Here is a 19364-nt window from a genome sequence, read left to right on the forward strand (position 1 = left end):
AGGAGTATATTGGATGTGGCCTCTCTGTGGCTGGAGTGTCAATGAGGATAGGGTACTTTGCTCAGGGGTACCCCAAACTTTGACTTGGTAGAGACTTGAACTGGTAACCCTTCAGTTATGACTACTGTATATACCGATATTAATACAAAATAAACTAAAATAATTATTAATAATAACATAATACCAAGGACACCTGTTTTGTGAACAAGCCATTTTTAATAATAAAAACTCTGCACAAACACCCTACAAAAACGACCCCTCTCCCTTTGCTCTCAGTGGTTCAACCACAAAATCAGTGATAAGACTACATGATGTAAAAATTAATAAAAACAAATAAACAATAACAGAAGTAAAACATTTTTGGCTGTAAAAACATACCTGAAACAGTCTTTACCATCATAGGTCAAAGCAAAGTAAACTACACCCTTTACATACTTCCACACTGTTACACAGTCAATGAGTTGAGTCATTTTCTTCCTTTGGAGTAACATTCCTTCATCCAGCAACCTCAACCTGATCTCCTGAAAAATTAATATACATTCAGGTGCAACAGAATGCTCAGTATACAAGCCAACGTAATGCTATAGATATGACAAATGTGAGTATGTTTATTCAACTTCAGCACTTAAGAGATGTACTTGCCGAAAACCACGTTTTGTATATACTCGTGATATGTTTCTGCAGTACTCCACTAGGGGGCACACCACAGAGCTCAAGCTGCACAGAACTGCCAATTTTATATTTTTGGTTAATAAAGACATGGGCCATTTCTCAATATCCATCCTTATCCGTACTCCCGTACTTGTGAAAACGTCATCAGCCTCAGTCCAAGTTCTGTACCAATTATCAAGTACGCGAGCAGTGAGTATGGTTCTCTTACCCGGAAGTGTTCTCGCTCCGCCCATTTTACCAAGTATGCATCGGATGACTTTCAGTGTACAGCATACTTGGGAAAACCATGTATCCCAGAATGCATTTTGGCAGAACACAGCAGCAGAGAAAACTCAAAATTAACCCATTAAAGCAGGATGATTAATTTGTGGAATTAACACGGTAATTTTTTTTCAGGCAACTGCTTGGGGGCCCCCCGACACTCAGAGCCTGAGGGCTGTTTTTAAATGTATCTAAAATTTGCAGTAACCAGCCGCATCCCCGTCCCGCTTAAACAACAACGGGCGATTTGCCATGACATCTCAGTAGGAAACCTCCCTAAAGGGGCCCCACGTCAATCCCATGATCCCACCTCACATTAACCTGTTAAGTTATCGTTCTGCAAGTTGTAAATGAAGCTGAAGGAAAATGAAGAGGAGTTATCAATCAGGTAGTGAGAAGACGAAAAAAAAAAGAGGATGAAGAAAAAAAACAAGTGGCGCTGCTGGTGCACATAATGATATAATCATTATTGAACTGTTACTTTGTCTAACTAACAGGGACACAGAATTGAACAGCAGCTAACATTAGCATCAGAACGCTTGATAACGCTAACACTAACTAGTAAAAGGAGTGATTAAAAGGTTAATACATTCTGAATTTCCTGCTGTGGGTTTAGTAAGAAAACTATTTAACTTCTATATTTTATATTTTGTTTCTAAGTTTATAATGTGAGTTATTTACAGTGTGATGTATATATTATATAAGTTTTTTCTTTTACTTTATTTACAGTATTTTGTTTTTCTATATATTTATATTGTCTTATAATGTAGGTTCTTTACAATGTAATGTTCATTTTTTACTAACTTTATATAGTTTTTTTTCAAGTTATTTACCATACTTAATAGTTCTTTACATTTATATTTTCAAATACTTACTTTCCGTTCCAAACACAATATAAAGAGAACATTTTTCTGGCATATTTACGAATGGTAATCGTGATTAATCCACAGCTACCCTGTGATTAGGCTGATTAAAAATTGTAATCTAATATTAATAATCTTATATAGCCCTAATATAATAACATTTTAAAGAAATATTTTTCTGTGTCCCGGAACACAGTTTTGAAATCATTTGAGGAAATTAGTCATTTATAATCCGAACATGTGGTTTGTGTATTCCGATATGATGTATTTATAGTTTGGCAGCTGTGTGTATGTTGTCGTGATCAGCTCCACCTCTGCGGACGCTCGGTGCGCACAGTGCTCGGCACAGAGCAGCGTTACCTCGGCCTGTACTGATGAAATGATCCACTGGCTCAGACGGCTCAGAATCGGAATCCTTTTATTGTCATTGCACAATGTACAACAAGGCCTTTAGTGCAATGTAGGATGTAGATTAATTATGTCATGTTTTGGTATACAATATAGTGCAATGATTGTATTTACGGTTTATTGCTCATTTGTCTTTGGATGGGTGGGTGGCTGGGTGTGTGCACGTGTGTGCCAGTGTTTGTTTGTGTTCAGTGTAGTGATGGCTTGTGGGAAGAAGCTGTTTCTGAGTCTGTTGGTTCTTGTTTTTATGGACCTGTAGCACCTGCAAGAGGGTAACAGGTCAAAGAGGTGATGTGCGGAGTGGGTACTGCAGAGTGGATACTGTTTCTTGCTGCCTCAGAAATGTCTCTGAGGTAAGGGAGGGGGCCTTCCGAAAAGCTGGCCCTCTTAGTTGAATAGCCCTGCTGTAGGGAGACTCATCAACCCCCATGATCAGTCCCATAACCGTTGTGTCGTCAACGGGAGGGGAGGCTTGTGTAGGTTCCTCCTCAGTCTGGCTAGTAATCCAGACCGGCACAGCCTCGCTTTTGCTTCCTCACTTACAACAATCCACAGAGCACTCGGTGGCTTCGCTATGGCGTGTGGGATGTCATGGGATTGACTCGACTCTGCTGTTATTGTTGAGCTGTGGCTGTGTCCAATGTCCAGCAGCTCATGGCGACTGTGGCTTGGTTCAGCCACTTCTGAGAACGCTGTGCTGTATTGTAATCTCAACCTGTTCTGGTTACATAAACAGTATTTTTCCTGAACAGCAGATCCTCCTGCTCCGGGCACATCCGGTTGCGTACATTTAACCGCAGAGGAAGAATAACGTCCGTTGTGGAGGTATTTCACTTGCGACAGTGTCTTCTGACTCTGTGTCCGACTCCGGGTCAAAGGCGTAAAAGGGACTGCGGTGGGGAGTTGTGAGCCCTTTTTAAACATTGTTAAAACAATGCAACGGTATTCTTTATTTTACCGAACCGTTCGGTACACCCTGTTCGGTTCAAAACAGCAAACGACGGTATTTCGGTAAGTTTCAGTCCGTCAGAATGTATCTAATCACAATGCCGCGTGATTAGATCCACTCAGGAGCAGAGACATGAGCACAGCTGCGCACTCAGCGCTGCTCTGCTCATGCCGTCTTCATCGTCAATCAGCGCGAGTGAACGAGACTGAAAAAAGTAAGTTTGAAGCGGCACCATCTTCGTATAAAGCCCAATTTATGCATCCCTAATAATGAGTAGCAGTGCATCCACCATTCCAGAGGGGGAGCTGGTGTGCTAATTACGTCACTTCCAGGTATTGGCCAATCACAAGACATTGGGAAAGCTCTCGTTGGCTGGCCAATCACAACATGGTCTGTCTTCTGGGGGTGAGATTTCAGTCTGAAACAGCGCGGCTGACAAGAGCTTCAATGAGGAGAGATTTCTATCGGCTCATTTACAGCAACTAGGAGGTTTTGAGTAGTACATACTACTCAAGTATGCAAGTACATACTTGCATACTTGGGTATTGAGAAAGGGCCCTTGTGGAAGAGATTGCAGGTGAGGCAAATGTTTACTTGCAGCATAATGTTGATCTGCCCTCTAGTGGACAAAACTTACAGCAACTACATGACAACAGTAGAAAAAGTGGTGAAACACAAGCTTGTACGAGGTATTATAATAATAAGTAGACACAGTAGTAATAGCAGTTTGGATAAAATCTGAAAACAATTAATAAGTAATGCATGATGCCCTGGTGAGGCCCTCAAATCAATGGTGTCGCTGTACTGCTGCCAATGTTTATAGGGTTGCATATTTTCAAAATGTTACATGAATTTCTGAGGATGTGCACAACTGACACCTGAAGAAATGCAGTATATGTGAGAGAGTCGTGATGATGTTAACGTGTAAAGGTCACTATCAGCAAGTATATCTTTGGTCTTCATGTTAATCCCACTCATATACAACAGAGTGACTGGTCAACTGTTATTCAGACTGTCATCATTTTACGAAAAACCTCAAAACAACATCCAGTGTATTTTGCTGACAACAGGATAAAAGTGGCAAACCTGAGCATCCATTTCACTCTGTAAAAGTCAACATGTTCATTTTCAGTTTGTAAATCAAATGATATGTGCGTGCAAATAAATCCATTCACATTCAAATCCAGATGTTCCTTCCACTGATGCACAATCCAGCAGTCCTTTTAGAGTAAGCTACACTGTGCATAGAAACATGCTGTTGTAGCAGCCTGGGTGAACCCAGCTGAGTCTGCCAGCAATTTGATTTCACTCTGCATACTTGTCTGGCAAAGACGCCATTTTGGCCAACTACAGAAATCACGAGAAAACCAATCACAAACCCCTGGCGTGCTACGTTAAACCTGCAGTTTTAAGAACTTAACTGCACAATCTCTGTGCCATCTTATATATTTCCCAGCTTTCCATCAATGGGACTTATCATTAATCCCCAGTATATGACATGTAAACATTTTGCAACATGGTTTCACAACAACATAAGATATATGCTTGTAATTAAAGGGATAGCTCAGGATTTCTGCCTCTATCAGCAACCTCAACTGTATAATTTTGTTACTTTGGTGTTTGAATCACGTCATTGAATCACATTTCTCTGACAGATATATGTTTGATTGAATTGCATATGTTTTTATAGTCACACCGTCAGAACTTAACAATAGGATACAATACAAAATACAATTGCATTGTTTCAAACTGTGATCTTGATATAATACCAATTTCTTGTTCAGTCCAACTAATTATCACTTTATTTTGGCAGTCTAGTCACTGTCTGCAGTGCACCTTTGCTGTGAAAGATCATTAAGTGACACTGTTAGAACTCTCCTTGTTGCTTTCTTCTATTGCGTTTCATGTTGTATCACTGTGGCACTTTGCAATTAGTGTTCATTTCAACCTAGGCCCCCTTTACACCTAGCAATAAGATGTGTTTTCTGTGAGCTGACCACTTGTAAGTGGTCAGGCACTGTACATGTGCTGTACGAAAGTGTGAGTGAATGTCGACACAGATATGTAAATTGATAGTCTGCCGCTACAATTGATTTGCCTCGGGTGCACTGTGGAGTCGGTATGAGTGTTTCTAATGCCATGCTAGCACATACTATTGACTTGTGCTAGCAAACTTGCACCAGCAAACTCGGCAAATAGAAGAACTGAATGAAATTTCTTGAAAACGTCTCCAGACGTCTCCATCACACCAGCTGAGTTGGAAAATAGGTCTTATGTCCAAAATTCCGAACTATCACTTTAAGTGGTTTGATGGATTGGATAACAATCATAAATGGTATGTATTTATATAGCTATGTATTCTGGTCTTGATGACAACTCAAAGCTGCTTTATACATGTCTCCAGACGTCTCCATCTGAGGCTGAGTTGGAAAATAGGTCTTATGTCCAAAATTCAGAACTATCACTTTAAGGACGTGGTCCCTCTGACACATTGTGACCACGTTAAACAGTGTAAATGCAATGCGTCTCTGATGAGTCTCCAATGTCAACTACGTGAGCGGAAATTGAAAGTCCCAAGCACAGCTAACGTGTAAGCGGCGTCACACTATCTGATCCATATCCAGTACCAGAAAACACATTCTAATACCAGGTGTAAAGGGGACCACAGACTTGCTGGTGGAGGCAGCAGTAAACGAGCAACTCTTGTGTTCTGTTTTTCTCAGAGGGAGACAACAATCACAGTGAACACTCACCTCAAACAACCCTACTTCAAAAATCCCACCATTTCTCCTGCTGGCACTGTTATTATTATCAGTTATATTACTGACAATCACATTCAAGCAACACTACACATCTCCCCTGCCCTTTCAATGACAGAATCACAATCTACATGATTCTGTCATTGAAAGGGGAGGGGAGATATGTAGTGGACAGAGGCTCAGGACACTCCGCACCTGAACCTCTGTCCACGCACTATTTAAATTTAGTGAGTGTGTAGGAGCCAAGGTTAATTTCCAACCCTGGTAGGAAGATTGTGATAAACAGCCAATAGTGTCTGCCCTCGAATGCTTGGTTCACACCAGCATGGGTGTGTGTTGTTGCCAAGTTCCATCATGTTAACAGATTAGTGTTCAGACTGCACACAGGAGACATGTGAGCCAAAACTCAAAAATCAATGTGACTGATTAGAGCTGCAACTAGTTATTATAGATTCATCTATGGATTATTTTCTCGACTAATCTTGTTTAAATTCTTGTTTGTCAGAAAATGTTTCTCGACCCACTGATTCGAATTATAATAATTCCGTTTTTTTGGGGAAAATATTCACATTTAAGAAGCTCATAGATCTGATTGAAAGTGATTAATCGATTATCAAAATAGTTGACGATTCATTTAATTCGATTAATAAACAATTAATCAATCGAGTAAGTGTTTTGGCCAGCCCTATGCCTGAGACACGCTACTTTTGAGTATTGGCGTATTGTCTATTTGTCACACGTAACACACAAAAAAAGACAGAGAAATAGTCTGTTTAACATGATATTGACATTCTACCAGCAATATAACGTAAAACTGACACCTGTCACTGTAGTTTTAGTGTCATGATGTATTGGTGGTGTGGGCAGATGAGCGAGATGCAGAATAAGAGTGAAACGCAGAAGAGCAGTGACGTGCACGCCACCCATCCAGTGGGAACCAGGTGTAATTTTGTTTCCTGTGATGCTACAGATCTAGTGGTGAGGTTGTGAACAGAGTCCAGAGGTGTGCAGAAGTGTACATGATGCTGAAATCTTATTATGGAAATTCATCGATAAAGCCCAAAAAATAGAAAAAAAAATAAATGAAAAAACTACTGCACCTACCTTTACTGATTGTCAGAGACTGAAACTGCCACATTTAGGCCCAGTAATTTCAAGAGCAATGCAGAACTGAGGTGAGTGAAAAAGACACAGTGCTGCTTTAAGAGATGTACCATATTTTAAAGTCAAAGGATCCTTACAGAGACGTGGACAGTGTTATATCCTGAGCATTTTCATTCTTGGCCTTCACTTTTGTAGCCTTTGACTGGAGAATACATACAATCCATGTCAAGAGGTCTGTTCCCCTTGCTTCAAATCACATGACTTAGACAATTCTGTCGAGTCAGCAGTGGCAGGACAACAGCTCCACCTCTGTTTAATTGGACAGGAGAGGATGAGTGAACCTGGTTCCTGTCCATCGCCTTATAAACCAGAACAGCGCAGTGCTGTTCACACCGTTGCCTCACTAAAAGCACACACCCACTGCATGTTCCTATCATAATATTCTGACTTTTTTTTAGAAGTAATGAAGCAAAAGAAAAGACCAGGCTCCACTGGTAATCCATTATCATTACTTCTGGATGTAGATGATGATGATGCACAGAGCTCCCACCAGGCCCAGAGCCTGAATGCCCAGAAACCAGAGCAGCAGCCAGAAGAAGACGATCACCACTGGCTCCACTATTTTGTCCCCAAAGTACATCTGGCTGAAGCCAATCCCCCGCAGGCACTTGTTGAGCATCCCGAACAGAGTCCCCATGCGCTCACAGTCATCCAGCTGAGGCTGGGTGGTGGGATCGTCCACAAGGGGCCACGCAGCACTGGGATCACCGGGTGGTCCAGGTCGGGTCCTTCTAACATTGCCCTGTGGAGACAAAGTTATAATAATGAACACAGCTGCTCCCGGACTCCTCTTGCCTGTTGCAGCCCATTAAATGAGAAGAGCATGGGCTGTAACTAGTAAAAGAGAAAGAGCAAAAGAGACAGGGTATCTGCAGATTTCAGCAAGTTAAATGTAAAAAGGTGTCATGTACAAGGAGTAGTATAGGTAGTATATCTGATATATGTATTTAACATCTTTTAAATACAATTATGTGGTAATTTGTATTTTATTTCATAGATGAAAATGCATTCATATTTTGCATCACAATACTTTAGTGTTGTGCATTTTGGTATTTTTAAAATAATGTAAAATGCTGTCTAAAACAATGTGATGACATCATAAGACAAAATGCCAGATGCTTGCTGCAGATTGGACTGCATGTTGTTTGGTGCCTATTTTCGTTTGCCTGGACCTGTTGAGATCACACACCCAAGGAAGTTGATTCAGAGCAAGGTGAGTAATTTAATATAGCTAATTTATTTTAACTGTCCCTTTAGGCAGAATCTTCTTCTTTTCTGCTCAAACCTTTTTTCTTCAGAAAAGGGTTATGGTTATTGATGTCAACCATGAATCAATTTCTTTCCTAACAAGGTTCTATTCAGTATAATATTAGGTGTTCTATGTAGAAGCTAAGTTATCTTTGTAGATGCTAACTCACAGTTACAAATAAAAAAAAATGTATTATTATAAAAATACATCGCCTCACTGTTAACTTACTGAAGTCGGAACAGGCTACAGTTAATGTGAGTAGTTACTGATTCCATGCTCTTTCCGTTTTTGTAGTTTTATTACAATGTAACATGCAAAGAATGGCAAAACTTTATAACTTTGTAATAGTAACCTTCTTCATTGTTTTTATTAAGAGCCTGCAGATGCCCTGGAGAGAGAGAGAGAGGGAGAGCAGAGGGAGTGTCTGTTATAGGGATGTGCGATACCACAGTTTCTCCTTTCGAGCCAATACCAGGTGATACCAAGGCTAGTATCCCGATACCAATACCGATACCGATACTTTTAGATGTCCTACTTGTGTATATGAAAATGATGACTTTTACAATGAAAACTTGTGAATGTGATTATGAAAAAAATATTTTATACCTCTGTATAAGAATTAAACAAGCTGCCAAATATCAGACTTCGTTTTCTGTTTAATCAGAGCAATTAAAGACAATATAATACTAGGGATGCACCGATTGCCATTTTTGGGGTTGATTCCGATTACCGATTTTTCAAGAAGTTTGACCTGCCGATACCGATTTTAGCAAATTCCGATTTCAATTTTTTAAACCACTTTTCAGCATACAGAAAGATATATATTTTTGCATCTTTTCTCCTTAATAGAACATTTTAACATAGAAATACAATCAGTTCACATCCAATATCCAACTAAAAATACAAAACGAATCACTATAAAATAGAAGTATATATAAAATACAAAAACAATTGTCATGATACATTTGAACATGCTACCATGGAACATAATAACTTAAATTGTGACTTTTTGAACAGATTACCACTATAAAATAGACTTAAATAATGCTGTGGAATATTCACACACACCTTAAAAGTGCAGTGTTATGGAACCATGTTGTTCACATCCAATATCCAACTAAAAATACAACAATGAATCACTACCTGTATGTGTAGTTTATTTAAGCTTAAACATATTTCACAACATAGTACCTACACACAAATAAGTAAATGAACTCTCTCTCTCTCTCTCTCTCTCTCTCTCTCTCTCTCTCTCTCTCTCTCTCTCTCTCTCTCTCTCTCTCTCTCTCTCTCTCTCTCTCTCTCTCTCTCTCTCTCTCTCTCTCTCTCTCTCTCCCGCCCCGTGCCAACAATACCTCGTGCTCTCTCCGCACACAGGTCGAAATAACAAACAAACAAATGCTGATCAAAAGTTTTGAGCAAGTGATTTAAGGTCCTGACTCTTGTCTTAAATATGACAGGCTTCGTTCAGTGATTGAAACAAATATATAAACATTAATGAAACGTTTACATGCAGAGCGCTCACTCGCAAAGCAGACAGCAGCGGCGCAGCACCGCCACATCGCTGCGGGTGCGCGGATGTTGTGTAATCAAATACACCGTTGCGGCCGTATATTAAAAATCATATCATAACGGAAAAAAAACGTATTCAGTGTGAACTGGTATACCGCCCAGCCCTACACTCTACTACATGTGCGTGTACGTGTGTTGCTGATGTTGCGCGATGCGGGTGCATTTTGATCGGCTTATTAAAATCGGAATATTCTGACTGATCGGCCGGTCACCGATTTCGGCCGATCACGTGAAAATCGGCCGATTCCGATCACTGGCCGATTAATCGGTGCATCCCTATATAATACAATATAATTCTTTATAATAATTAATAATAATATTTATATAATTTGAACTTGAACGACAACAAAGGTCACATTCTACATTGTCTCTCATTTCCCGTTTATATGTTTTTGTTAAGAAACAACAGAATGTTGACATGATCCCCCTTCAGTCTGTTTCTTCTCTGGCTCACTATCTTTCCTGCCTTGGAAAACATCCTCTCTGAGGGCACAGATGAAGCAGTGATTCCGAGGTACTTAGCTGCAAGTCTGCTTAGGGACGGGAAGGCTTGTTTGTGGCCTTTCCACCAAAGTAATGGGTCCTGGTTAGGGATGCACCGATTGCCATTTTTGGGGCTGATTCCGATTTCCGATTTTTCAAGAACTTTGACCTGCCGATACCGATTTTAGCCGATTTCCGATTAAATTTTTTTAAACCACTTTACAGCATACAGAAAGATATATATTTTTGCATATTTTCTTTAATAGAACATTTTAACAAAGAAATACAATCAGTTCACATCCAATATCCAACTAAAAATACAAAAACTAATCACTACCTGTATGTGTAGTTTATTTAAGTTTAAACATATTTCATAACATATTACCTACACACAAATAAGTAAATGAACTAATGACCAAGAGCTCAGATCTCTCTCGCTCTCTGTCTCTCTCTCTCTCTCCCGCCCCATGCCTCGCGCTCTCTGCGCACACAGATTTAAATGACAAACAAACAAATGCTGAGTGCTGATCAAAAGTTTTGTGCAAGTGATTTAAAGGTGAAGTAAGTAGTTTATAGTGCCATCTAGAGGAGAGGCTGAAATTTACAACAAAGACCTGCTGCTCTGCTCACCCCCTCCCTTCCCTGAGCGCTACGGTATCCGCAGCCAGTCAAATGTCATCCTTGTCTTTCTCCGTGTCAGCAGATGAGGTTCGTGAGGCGAGGGAGAGGGCGAGCTACCGCGGCCGTAGCAGACGAAGCGGAGAGAGAGGAGGCGGGACTTCCGCTACAAGTAAAGAGATGCTTGATTTGTTCTCTCGCGTTTGTCCTTACAGGCTCCGGTAGAAACATGGCATCTCGCTGCTAACAGTGGCTATGCAACCGCGGCCCGCGACCGTGTTATTTTACATGACTTTTTCAAACACTACGAAAATGAAACAAAAACTATTATACATCGACTAGACAATGCAGGAGCACATAATATGTATAAAAAAGTGGATTTTGGGTTATATAAACCCATAAATACTACATAGTGTCCCATTAAAGGTGAAGTAAGTAGTTTATAGTGCCATCTAGAGGAGAGGCTGAAATTTACAACAAAGACCTGCTGCTCTGCTCACCCCCTCCCTTCCCTGAGAGCTACGGTATCCGCAGCCAGTCAAATGTCATCCTCGTCTTTCTCCGTGTCAGCAGATGAGGTTCGTGAGGCGAGGGAGAGGGCGAGCTACCGCGGCCGTAGCAGACGAAGCGGAGAGAGTGGAGGCGGGACTACCGCTACAAGTAAAGAGACGCTTGATTTGTTCTCTCGCGTTTGTCCTTACAGGCTCCTTACATGGCGTCTCGCTGCTAACAGTGGCAATGCAACCGTGGCCCGCGACCATGTTATTTTACATTACTTTTTGAAACACTACGAAAATGAAACAAAAACAATTATACAGCGACTAGACAATGCAGGAGCACATAATATGTGGGATTTTTCATCCCTCACCACTTACCCGATGTACCCCCATGAGATGTAGCACATAAATCTACATGTAGCACATCTCTAACTGATGTTTAACCTCTTACAGTTCTGCTGACACCAGTGAATGACATGAGGTCAGGACAGGAAAGAGGACCCCGTCATCCCCAAGTCCCTGACCACAACAGTCTTCACTACAGGCTGTGATAAACCCAGTGATCCAGATGATCCTGGCATTTAAAGACTTTTTCACTTTTTATTCTTGTCATTGTGTATTGTATGTTTTGGGTAACATCTACTGCACGTCTGTCCATCCAGGGAGTGGATCCCTCACCTGTGGTTCTCCCTAAGGTTCTACCGTTTTTCCCTTTTACAAGGGTTTTTTTTCCCTGGTAGTTTTTCCTTACCCTGGTCGAAGGTCTAAGGACAGAGGATGTTACCAACCCTGTCAAGTCCCGTGAGACAAACTATGTTTTGTAAACTGTGGGCTATACAAATAAAGATTGATTGATTGATTGATTGATTGAATATGTATAAAAAAGTGGATTTTGGGTTATATAAACCCATATATACTAAACATTGTCCCTTTAAGGTCCCGACTCTTGTCCCAAATATGACAGGCTTAAAATTGGAATAATTCTGTCTGACCGGCTGGTCGCCGGTTCCGGTCACTGGCCGATTAATCGGTGCATCCCTAGTCCTGGTCCCTTGGAACTGGCTTTTCCTCCATGTAGCGATTTCAATAAGCGCATCGGTACCTGTTGTGCGGTGCTGTTGGGCTGCCAAAATCTGAGTGTCAAAATCGGCCCATATCCCTTTTTTCACTTGGGCAGAGCTGGAAGTAGGTGCAGGACTCCCTGGTGAGGCAGAGCTTGGCCCAGGTGCAGAGGCAGAACTTGACTGACGTGCTGAGGCAGAACTTGGCCAAAGTGTTGAGGCAGAGCTTGGCCCAGGTGATGAGGCTGCCTGTGGGGCTGCAGAAGGCGACTCTGAGGTTAGATGATGAGTTTCCTGCATTTCAGTGTCGCTTTTTCAAAAACTTTTTTAAACCTGACATCCAGGAAAGTGCTTGCAGCAAGACTGTGGCAGGTTTCAATCCCACGGATTCAATCTGTGTTGAATTTGCAGTGCCAGCTGTGCTGAAAGAAAGCTACCTTGATGCTCAGTGGCTGCAGCTTCTCTGTGATGTAGTGATACAAGGGGGATTACTTTTGACGGAGACATATTTTTCTGATGAAACCTCTCTTGTCACCTCTTCAAAGGATCTCAAGGCCTCAACAGTGAGGTGGATCATGGAAAACTCTTCATCATTTAAGCACGGGGAGCTGTTCCCAAGTAGACAAAGGGCTGTAGTCACTGCTTCCCTCTGTTCATGCAGCCTCTCTAACATGTAGAAAACTGAAATCCACCCTGTTTCCACTGATTGGATCAGTTTATGCTCCGCAACCTTCAGTTGTTTTTGGATCTGCTTAAGCTTCTCTGCAGCTTTTGCACTATTGGTGGAGACTATGCTGCTGCATTTTGTCAAGAGCTGAACAACTTCATGGACCGCTTTTATCCCATCTTTTACCACTAGGTTTAAGGTGTGAGCAATGCAAGGGTAGTGCTTCCACCCAGCCTTGTGAACTGCAGAAACCATATTAGCACCGTTGTCTGTAACAACTGCTATCACCTTCTGAGTTATGGCCCACTCATCTGTTATTCTTTTCAGCTCTAGACTGATGGAAACAACACGTTTCCAGAACAAAATTGCATTTGCCAGTTGTCAATGAAATGACAAGATACAGTTAAATATGAAGTCCACATATCTGTTGTGAGAACCACACTGTGTGCCCTTTGCAGAGCTGCCTTTACTTTCTTTTTACAGCTGTTGTACAAGTCTGTAATTGTGCCTTCTATCATACGTTTGCAGCTTGGGATTCTGTAGTGTGGGTTAACAAATGCGTTAAACCCTCTGTCCTCTACAATTGATATTGGCTGTAGGTCCTTGGCGATCATTTCTCACAGACTTCTTGTTATCTCTGCAGCTCTTTGGGAGTCATCTATGAAAAATAAAAATATTTTTGATGTGTCTGAGTCTTTTTATGGTAAGTGTAACTCACATACCACCAAAAATAGACTAAATAGCTACTGTTTTACGTAATAGTTTAATTATTATACAATTCTAACTTAAAGGGACACTGTGTAGTATTTATGGGTTTATATACCCCAAAATCCACTTTTTTATACATATTATGTGCTCCTGCATTGTCTAGTCGCTGTATAATAGTTTTTGTTTCATTTTCGTAGTGTCTTAAAAAGTCATGTTAAATAACATGGTCGCGGGCCGCGGTTGCATAGCCACTGTTAGCAGCGAGACGCCATGTTTCTACTGGAGCCTGTAAGGACAAACGCGAGAGAACAAATCAAGTGTCGCTTTACTTGTAGCGGAAGTCCCGCCTCCACACTGTACCCTGCGCTCCCTCTCTCTCCCTCTCCTCTAATCTCCTCTGCTGCAAGTCGTCGTGCTCTTTGGTATGGTTCACCTAAGGTGATTATTGAGATTTGTGGTATTACCACAATACCAGAGACACTTTGAGCACAAATCACAGGTAGCTTCATTTGAGCTCACTGCTGTGAAATGTGTCCAGACGATGCTCCCCTTCTCTCTGCCATCCTGTGCTTCTTTCCTCCGCTGTCTCTGACTGACTGATGGACGGCTGCTGGCGTGTGCGCGTTGCTCCGTCAAGGGAAAATGGAGACGGCAAGAGCTGCGATTGGTCCTCAGGACAGGCCAATCGAAGCTGCTCTGTGCCGGATCACAGTGCGCACCGAGCGTCCACAGAGGTAGAGCTGTTCACCGCCGACAACGTCGCTGCCAAACTATAAATACGTCATATCTTAACACACACAGCACATATTTAGACTCTAAATTGCTAATTTTATCACCTAAAATTATCTTAAAACTGCGTTCCGTGACACAGAAAAGTGAGAAACGGCCACTGTTTCAACAACAACAGTCTTTCTCTCTCGGACGCCATTGCTCACTGTAGCCAGAAGCCAGGGATTAAAATTAACACCGTCCCGTCGTCCCGGGGACGTCATTAATTGTCATCGGGACGATCAATATTCTCTCTCCGGACAGCCACATGATGAAAGAGAATTTTGACTGACTAAATTTTTCTGTTTAAATTTTCAACACTTTCTGTGAACCAGAATGGGTTCACGGTCGGTGGGAAATACTTATGTGAAAAGGTAAATGGCTGCGCGCTCATGTTTGTGTTGTTCAGTGAGACGTAGAGACTGCTCCTCTCTCACTGTGCGCCGCTCGAGCCGCAGCGAGGCTGTCTGCTTTGTGCGCCCGCACTGCATGTAAACATTTCATTAATGTTGACATGTTTGTTTCAATCACTGAATGAAGCCCCGCCAGGCTTAGCGTTGCTTGTTTATTTATTTAAAATAGATTTTTTTATACACCACAGCTTTTTCTATACTGGGGAACAAGAGCGCATGCGCCCCATGTAATCAGCACAGCGCACGCATGTCCAGGTGCCGATTGAAACCCAAGTCACACTATCAAGTGCGTCATTATTACGGTTACATCGTTCTTGTCAATAAAGATGTTATATTTAGGGATGCACCGATAATTCGGCGGTCAAAACAGAGCGAGTTCACTGTGGAACAACACCTGTTAAACGCTGTAAAGTCTCTAAACCAGTATGCGCAGAAAGAGAGCGAGAGAGATCTGCGCTCTTGGTCATTAGTTAATTTACTTATTTTTGTGTAGGTAATATGTTGTGAATTATGTTTAAACTTAAATAAACTACATCTACAAGTAGTTATGTCTGGTTGTATTAGTTCGTCCTGTTATTGACGTCATGCTGTCATCACCTGACAGTCTGGCTGATTTAAAGCCCCCAGATGCAGCGGATGCAGCGCACACCAGATGCGCGCGTCATTGATATCATGCGCAAATACAGATATTCGAATATTTGTGTTTTTTCAAAAGTCATTTTTTTGTAATTTTGACAGCCCTAAACAGCCTCATGCAAATCTCAATGCATGGACCTTCTCATGACGACTACAACCCACTAAATGCAGTCACTAAATGGTGGAGTAGTGGCATTAGGTCCGGTAGGCCACAGTTCTGTGACTGAGTGTGTTGGTTGTCATCTACAACACAACAAATCTAGTCTGGAAATAAATATATCATTTATTATCAACATAATGTATTGTGTTTTTATTATATTACCAGTAAGTAACAACTCAAAATGTAAAAAAAGATTTTCGGGACGATTCAGGACGATTCGGGACAGTTCAAAATGTTTTTCGGGACGTTTCCGGGACGTTGGTGAAAAAAGTTAGATTTAATCCCTGCTAGAAGCACAACAACCTTGCGCAGCAACCCCTACTGATCGGGCAGGAAATTGCAGCGCGTATCTGTCACCACGACGCAGAAGTATGAAGGCTCGAGGGGTCTCCGTGGTGACGCAGTCGGATAGCGCATTATGCAGTCGGAGAAGTATAATGTGGCCTTAAACATGTAAACATTCGTGCTGCCGGAGAGGCTCTCCAACCGGCTATCCGGCGACGTAGAGGGGTCTCCATAACTGACGTAGAGCACTTTACGCAGTATATGGAGCAGGGGTCGCGTTAACCGAATATTTTCCGTCATTGACCGGTTTTTTAAAACGGCGACGGAAAAATCTGAGGGCCATCCGTCATTTTGACAGATTGCAATTTACACCCCTGACCACTTAGTGGCGAAGCGCATGTTACAGTAATTGGCTCTTGTAGAAGAAGAAAAGTAGAAAAGAAGAAAAAGGTCACGGCAGTTGAGTGTCAGAAGTTTCTTTAAAAAGCCCAATAACGATGTTGATAAAAGAGGTGAAAAAAGAGGGATAGATGCAGATGAAGATGAAGGACAAACTCAGCCCTTGGCCTCGGCGGAGCGAGGAAGCAGCAGCAAGGAGATGAGGCGGGAGTACAGAGTTCAGTGGGAGCGGGAGTTCTCCTGGCTGAGGACGGAAAAATCCGGGTGGTGCTGACAGCACGTTAAAAAGCTATGGACAGGAGGCTTTGGAGGCAATTAATTACCATTCGTAAATATGCCAAAAAAAAAATAATTTTCTCTTTATATTGTTGTAGGAACGGAGAGATAAATAAAGTATGTGAAAATATAAATGTAAAGAACAATAAAATACTGTAAATAACTTGTAAAAACCTATACAAACTTAGTAAAAAATAAACATTACATTGTAAAAAACCCACATTATAAGACAATAGAAATAAATAGAAAAAATAAAATGCAGTAAATAACTTTAAAAACTACTAAACCCACAGCAGGAAATTCCTCATCAGCACCTTTGAAGCACTGCTTCTGCTAGTTAGCGTTAGCATCAGCTGGCATTCTGACGCTAAAGTTAGCTGCTGTCTGTTCCCCGTTAGTTAGACAGTGACTGTTAATGTTATAATTATATCCTTATCTACACCAGTAGCACCACTTACAACTGTGTGTCTTTCTTTCTTTTTTCTTCATCCTCTTTTTTTCTTCCTCTTCTAACTTACTGATTGATAACTCCTCCTCATTTTCCTTCAGCTTCACACAGGTTAACGTGAAGAGACGTGGGGCCCCGTTAGGGAGGTTTCCGACCGAGATGTCATTGCAAATCAATCATTGTTGTTTAAGGGGGATGGGGATGCGGATGCTCACTGATGCATTTAGGCTCCGAGTGTCGGGAGCCCCCCTATCGGCTCGGGGCCCCAAGCAGTTGCCTGTCTTGCCTGTTCATAAATTGCACGTCTACCCGTAGCGCAATGAAAGTGAGAAAGTGCGTTAATGCGTTAAAAAAATAAAAGTAAATTTTGACAGCCCTAGTTATGATATGAATTTTTAATATACCACCATTCCGGTGTATTTGATTACACAACATCCGCGCAGACGCAACGCTGCTGTCTACTTAGCGAGTAAGCACGCGCTCTGCATGTAAACGTTTCATTAATGTTTTTATATTTGTTTCAATCACTGAACGAAGCCTGTCATATTTGGGACAAGAGTCAGGACCTTAACTCACTTGCACAAACATTTTGATCAGCATTTGTTTGTTTGTCATTTAAACCAGTGTGCGCAGAGAGAGAGGGGCGAGAGAGAGAGATGTGTGCTCTTGGTCATTAGTTAATTTACTTATTTGTGTGTAGGTAATATGTTGTGAAATATGTTTAAACTTAAATAAACTACACATACAGGTAGTGATTAGTTTTTGTATTTTTAGTTGGATATTGGATGTGAACTGATTGTATTTCTATGTTAAAATGTTCTATTAAAGAAAATATGCAAAAATATATATCTTTCTGTATGCTGTAAAGTGGTTTTAAAAATTGAAATCGGCTAAAATCGGTATCAGCATGGTCAAACTTCTTGAAAAAATCGGAAATCGGAATCGGTGTATCCCTACCACTATTCATTGTAGCTACATGTAGCTACTGGGGCCACACAGTCAGATGTTTTTGTTACTGCAGAGAAAAATGTACATATCCTTCATATTCTGCTTGATGTGTGTATCCACGGTGTGGATTATTTGTTCAGCTTTTTTGGACTGAATATTAATCAAAAATTTATTAAAATTAAATGCAATTGAATATTTATTATCATTTAACAAAAATAAAATAAAAATAGCTTATGACAGGATTTTTATGACCCTGTCAGTCAAAATGACAGACAACAAAAAAGTCTAGCGCAACCTCTGATACGGAGTATACATTGGGCTTTAAGGAATGTGGTCACACAAGTCCTCAAACAACTTCTGAATGTAGTTTCTGTGATTAGATCTCGCAAAAAGAGTGAGTTAAGATTTAGAACACAATCATACGACATGTCAACATATGATCTAATCGCCCTAAATGGAATGTTATTGCCAGATCTGAATGGGCTCCATGTATCAGTAACTATTACATCAAGCTCTTCTTATTACCATGTAATGATATATGAACTCAGCATGTTGCTGCAGTCAGCACACAGGACATGACTTTCAAAGACCAAAGCTCAGTTTGGGATTTGGTTTACCAGCACTCAGTAAGTCTCGCTGCGACACGGAGCAACGATTTGACACTTCACGCGTGTCCCTTGCTCGGAAAGCTAGGTTAGCTTAACTCTGCTCTGCTATGTCATGTTGCCGCCGTTACCTGGTGTCGCTGGTGTTGGAGTGTGGGCTGCCTCGCACCAGGGACCGGCAGAGCAGATTGTCCGCCTCCTCTCCGGTTCACGGACGGTAGCTCCTCAAAGTCACGCCGATGAAAGACATGCTGGTCGTTTCCAGGCAGCGTAACAGAGGCCATTTTTACCACAAGGAAGAGACACACTGACAGCTGTGACGGTCCAAACAGCAAACCGACACTTTATTTTGCGGGTCTACACTAAGCATTACGGTACAATAGCTCAAAGACTCATTTCAAAATAAAAGCGGTTTCTGTTGGAAGTGAATTGAAGAATTTTACTTTTCAATCAGTGGAGGGGGGGACAGACAGACAGATAGTGCGTCAAAACAAT

At 41.4% G+C, this 19364-nt stretch overlaps 1 protein-coding gene across 1 annotated transcript; it reads right to left on the reverse strand.

The window, feature by feature from the left end:
- Window positions 1–7306: 7306 nt before the first annotated feature.
- On the reverse strand, window positions 7307–19153 carry fam241a (family with sequence similarity 241 member A; the record flags this gene model as incomplete). The annotated part of the gene is made up of 2 exons (XM_083907789.1): window positions 7307–7818; window positions 19001–19153. 2 exons carry the CDS (start codon window positions 19151–19153, stop codon window positions 7525–7527), a joined length of 447 nt encoding a protein of 148 aa, XP_083763915.1. The 3' UTR covers window positions 7307–7524.
- Window positions 19154–19364: the final 211 nt, after the last annotated feature.

Source organism: Microchirus variegatus (genome assembly GCF_963457635.1).
Source record: "Microchirus variegatus genome assembly, chromosome: 21".
NCBI classification, from domain to species: domain Eukaryota; kingdom Metazoa; phylum Chordata; class Actinopteri; order Pleuronectiformes; family Soleidae; genus Microchirus; species Microchirus variegatus.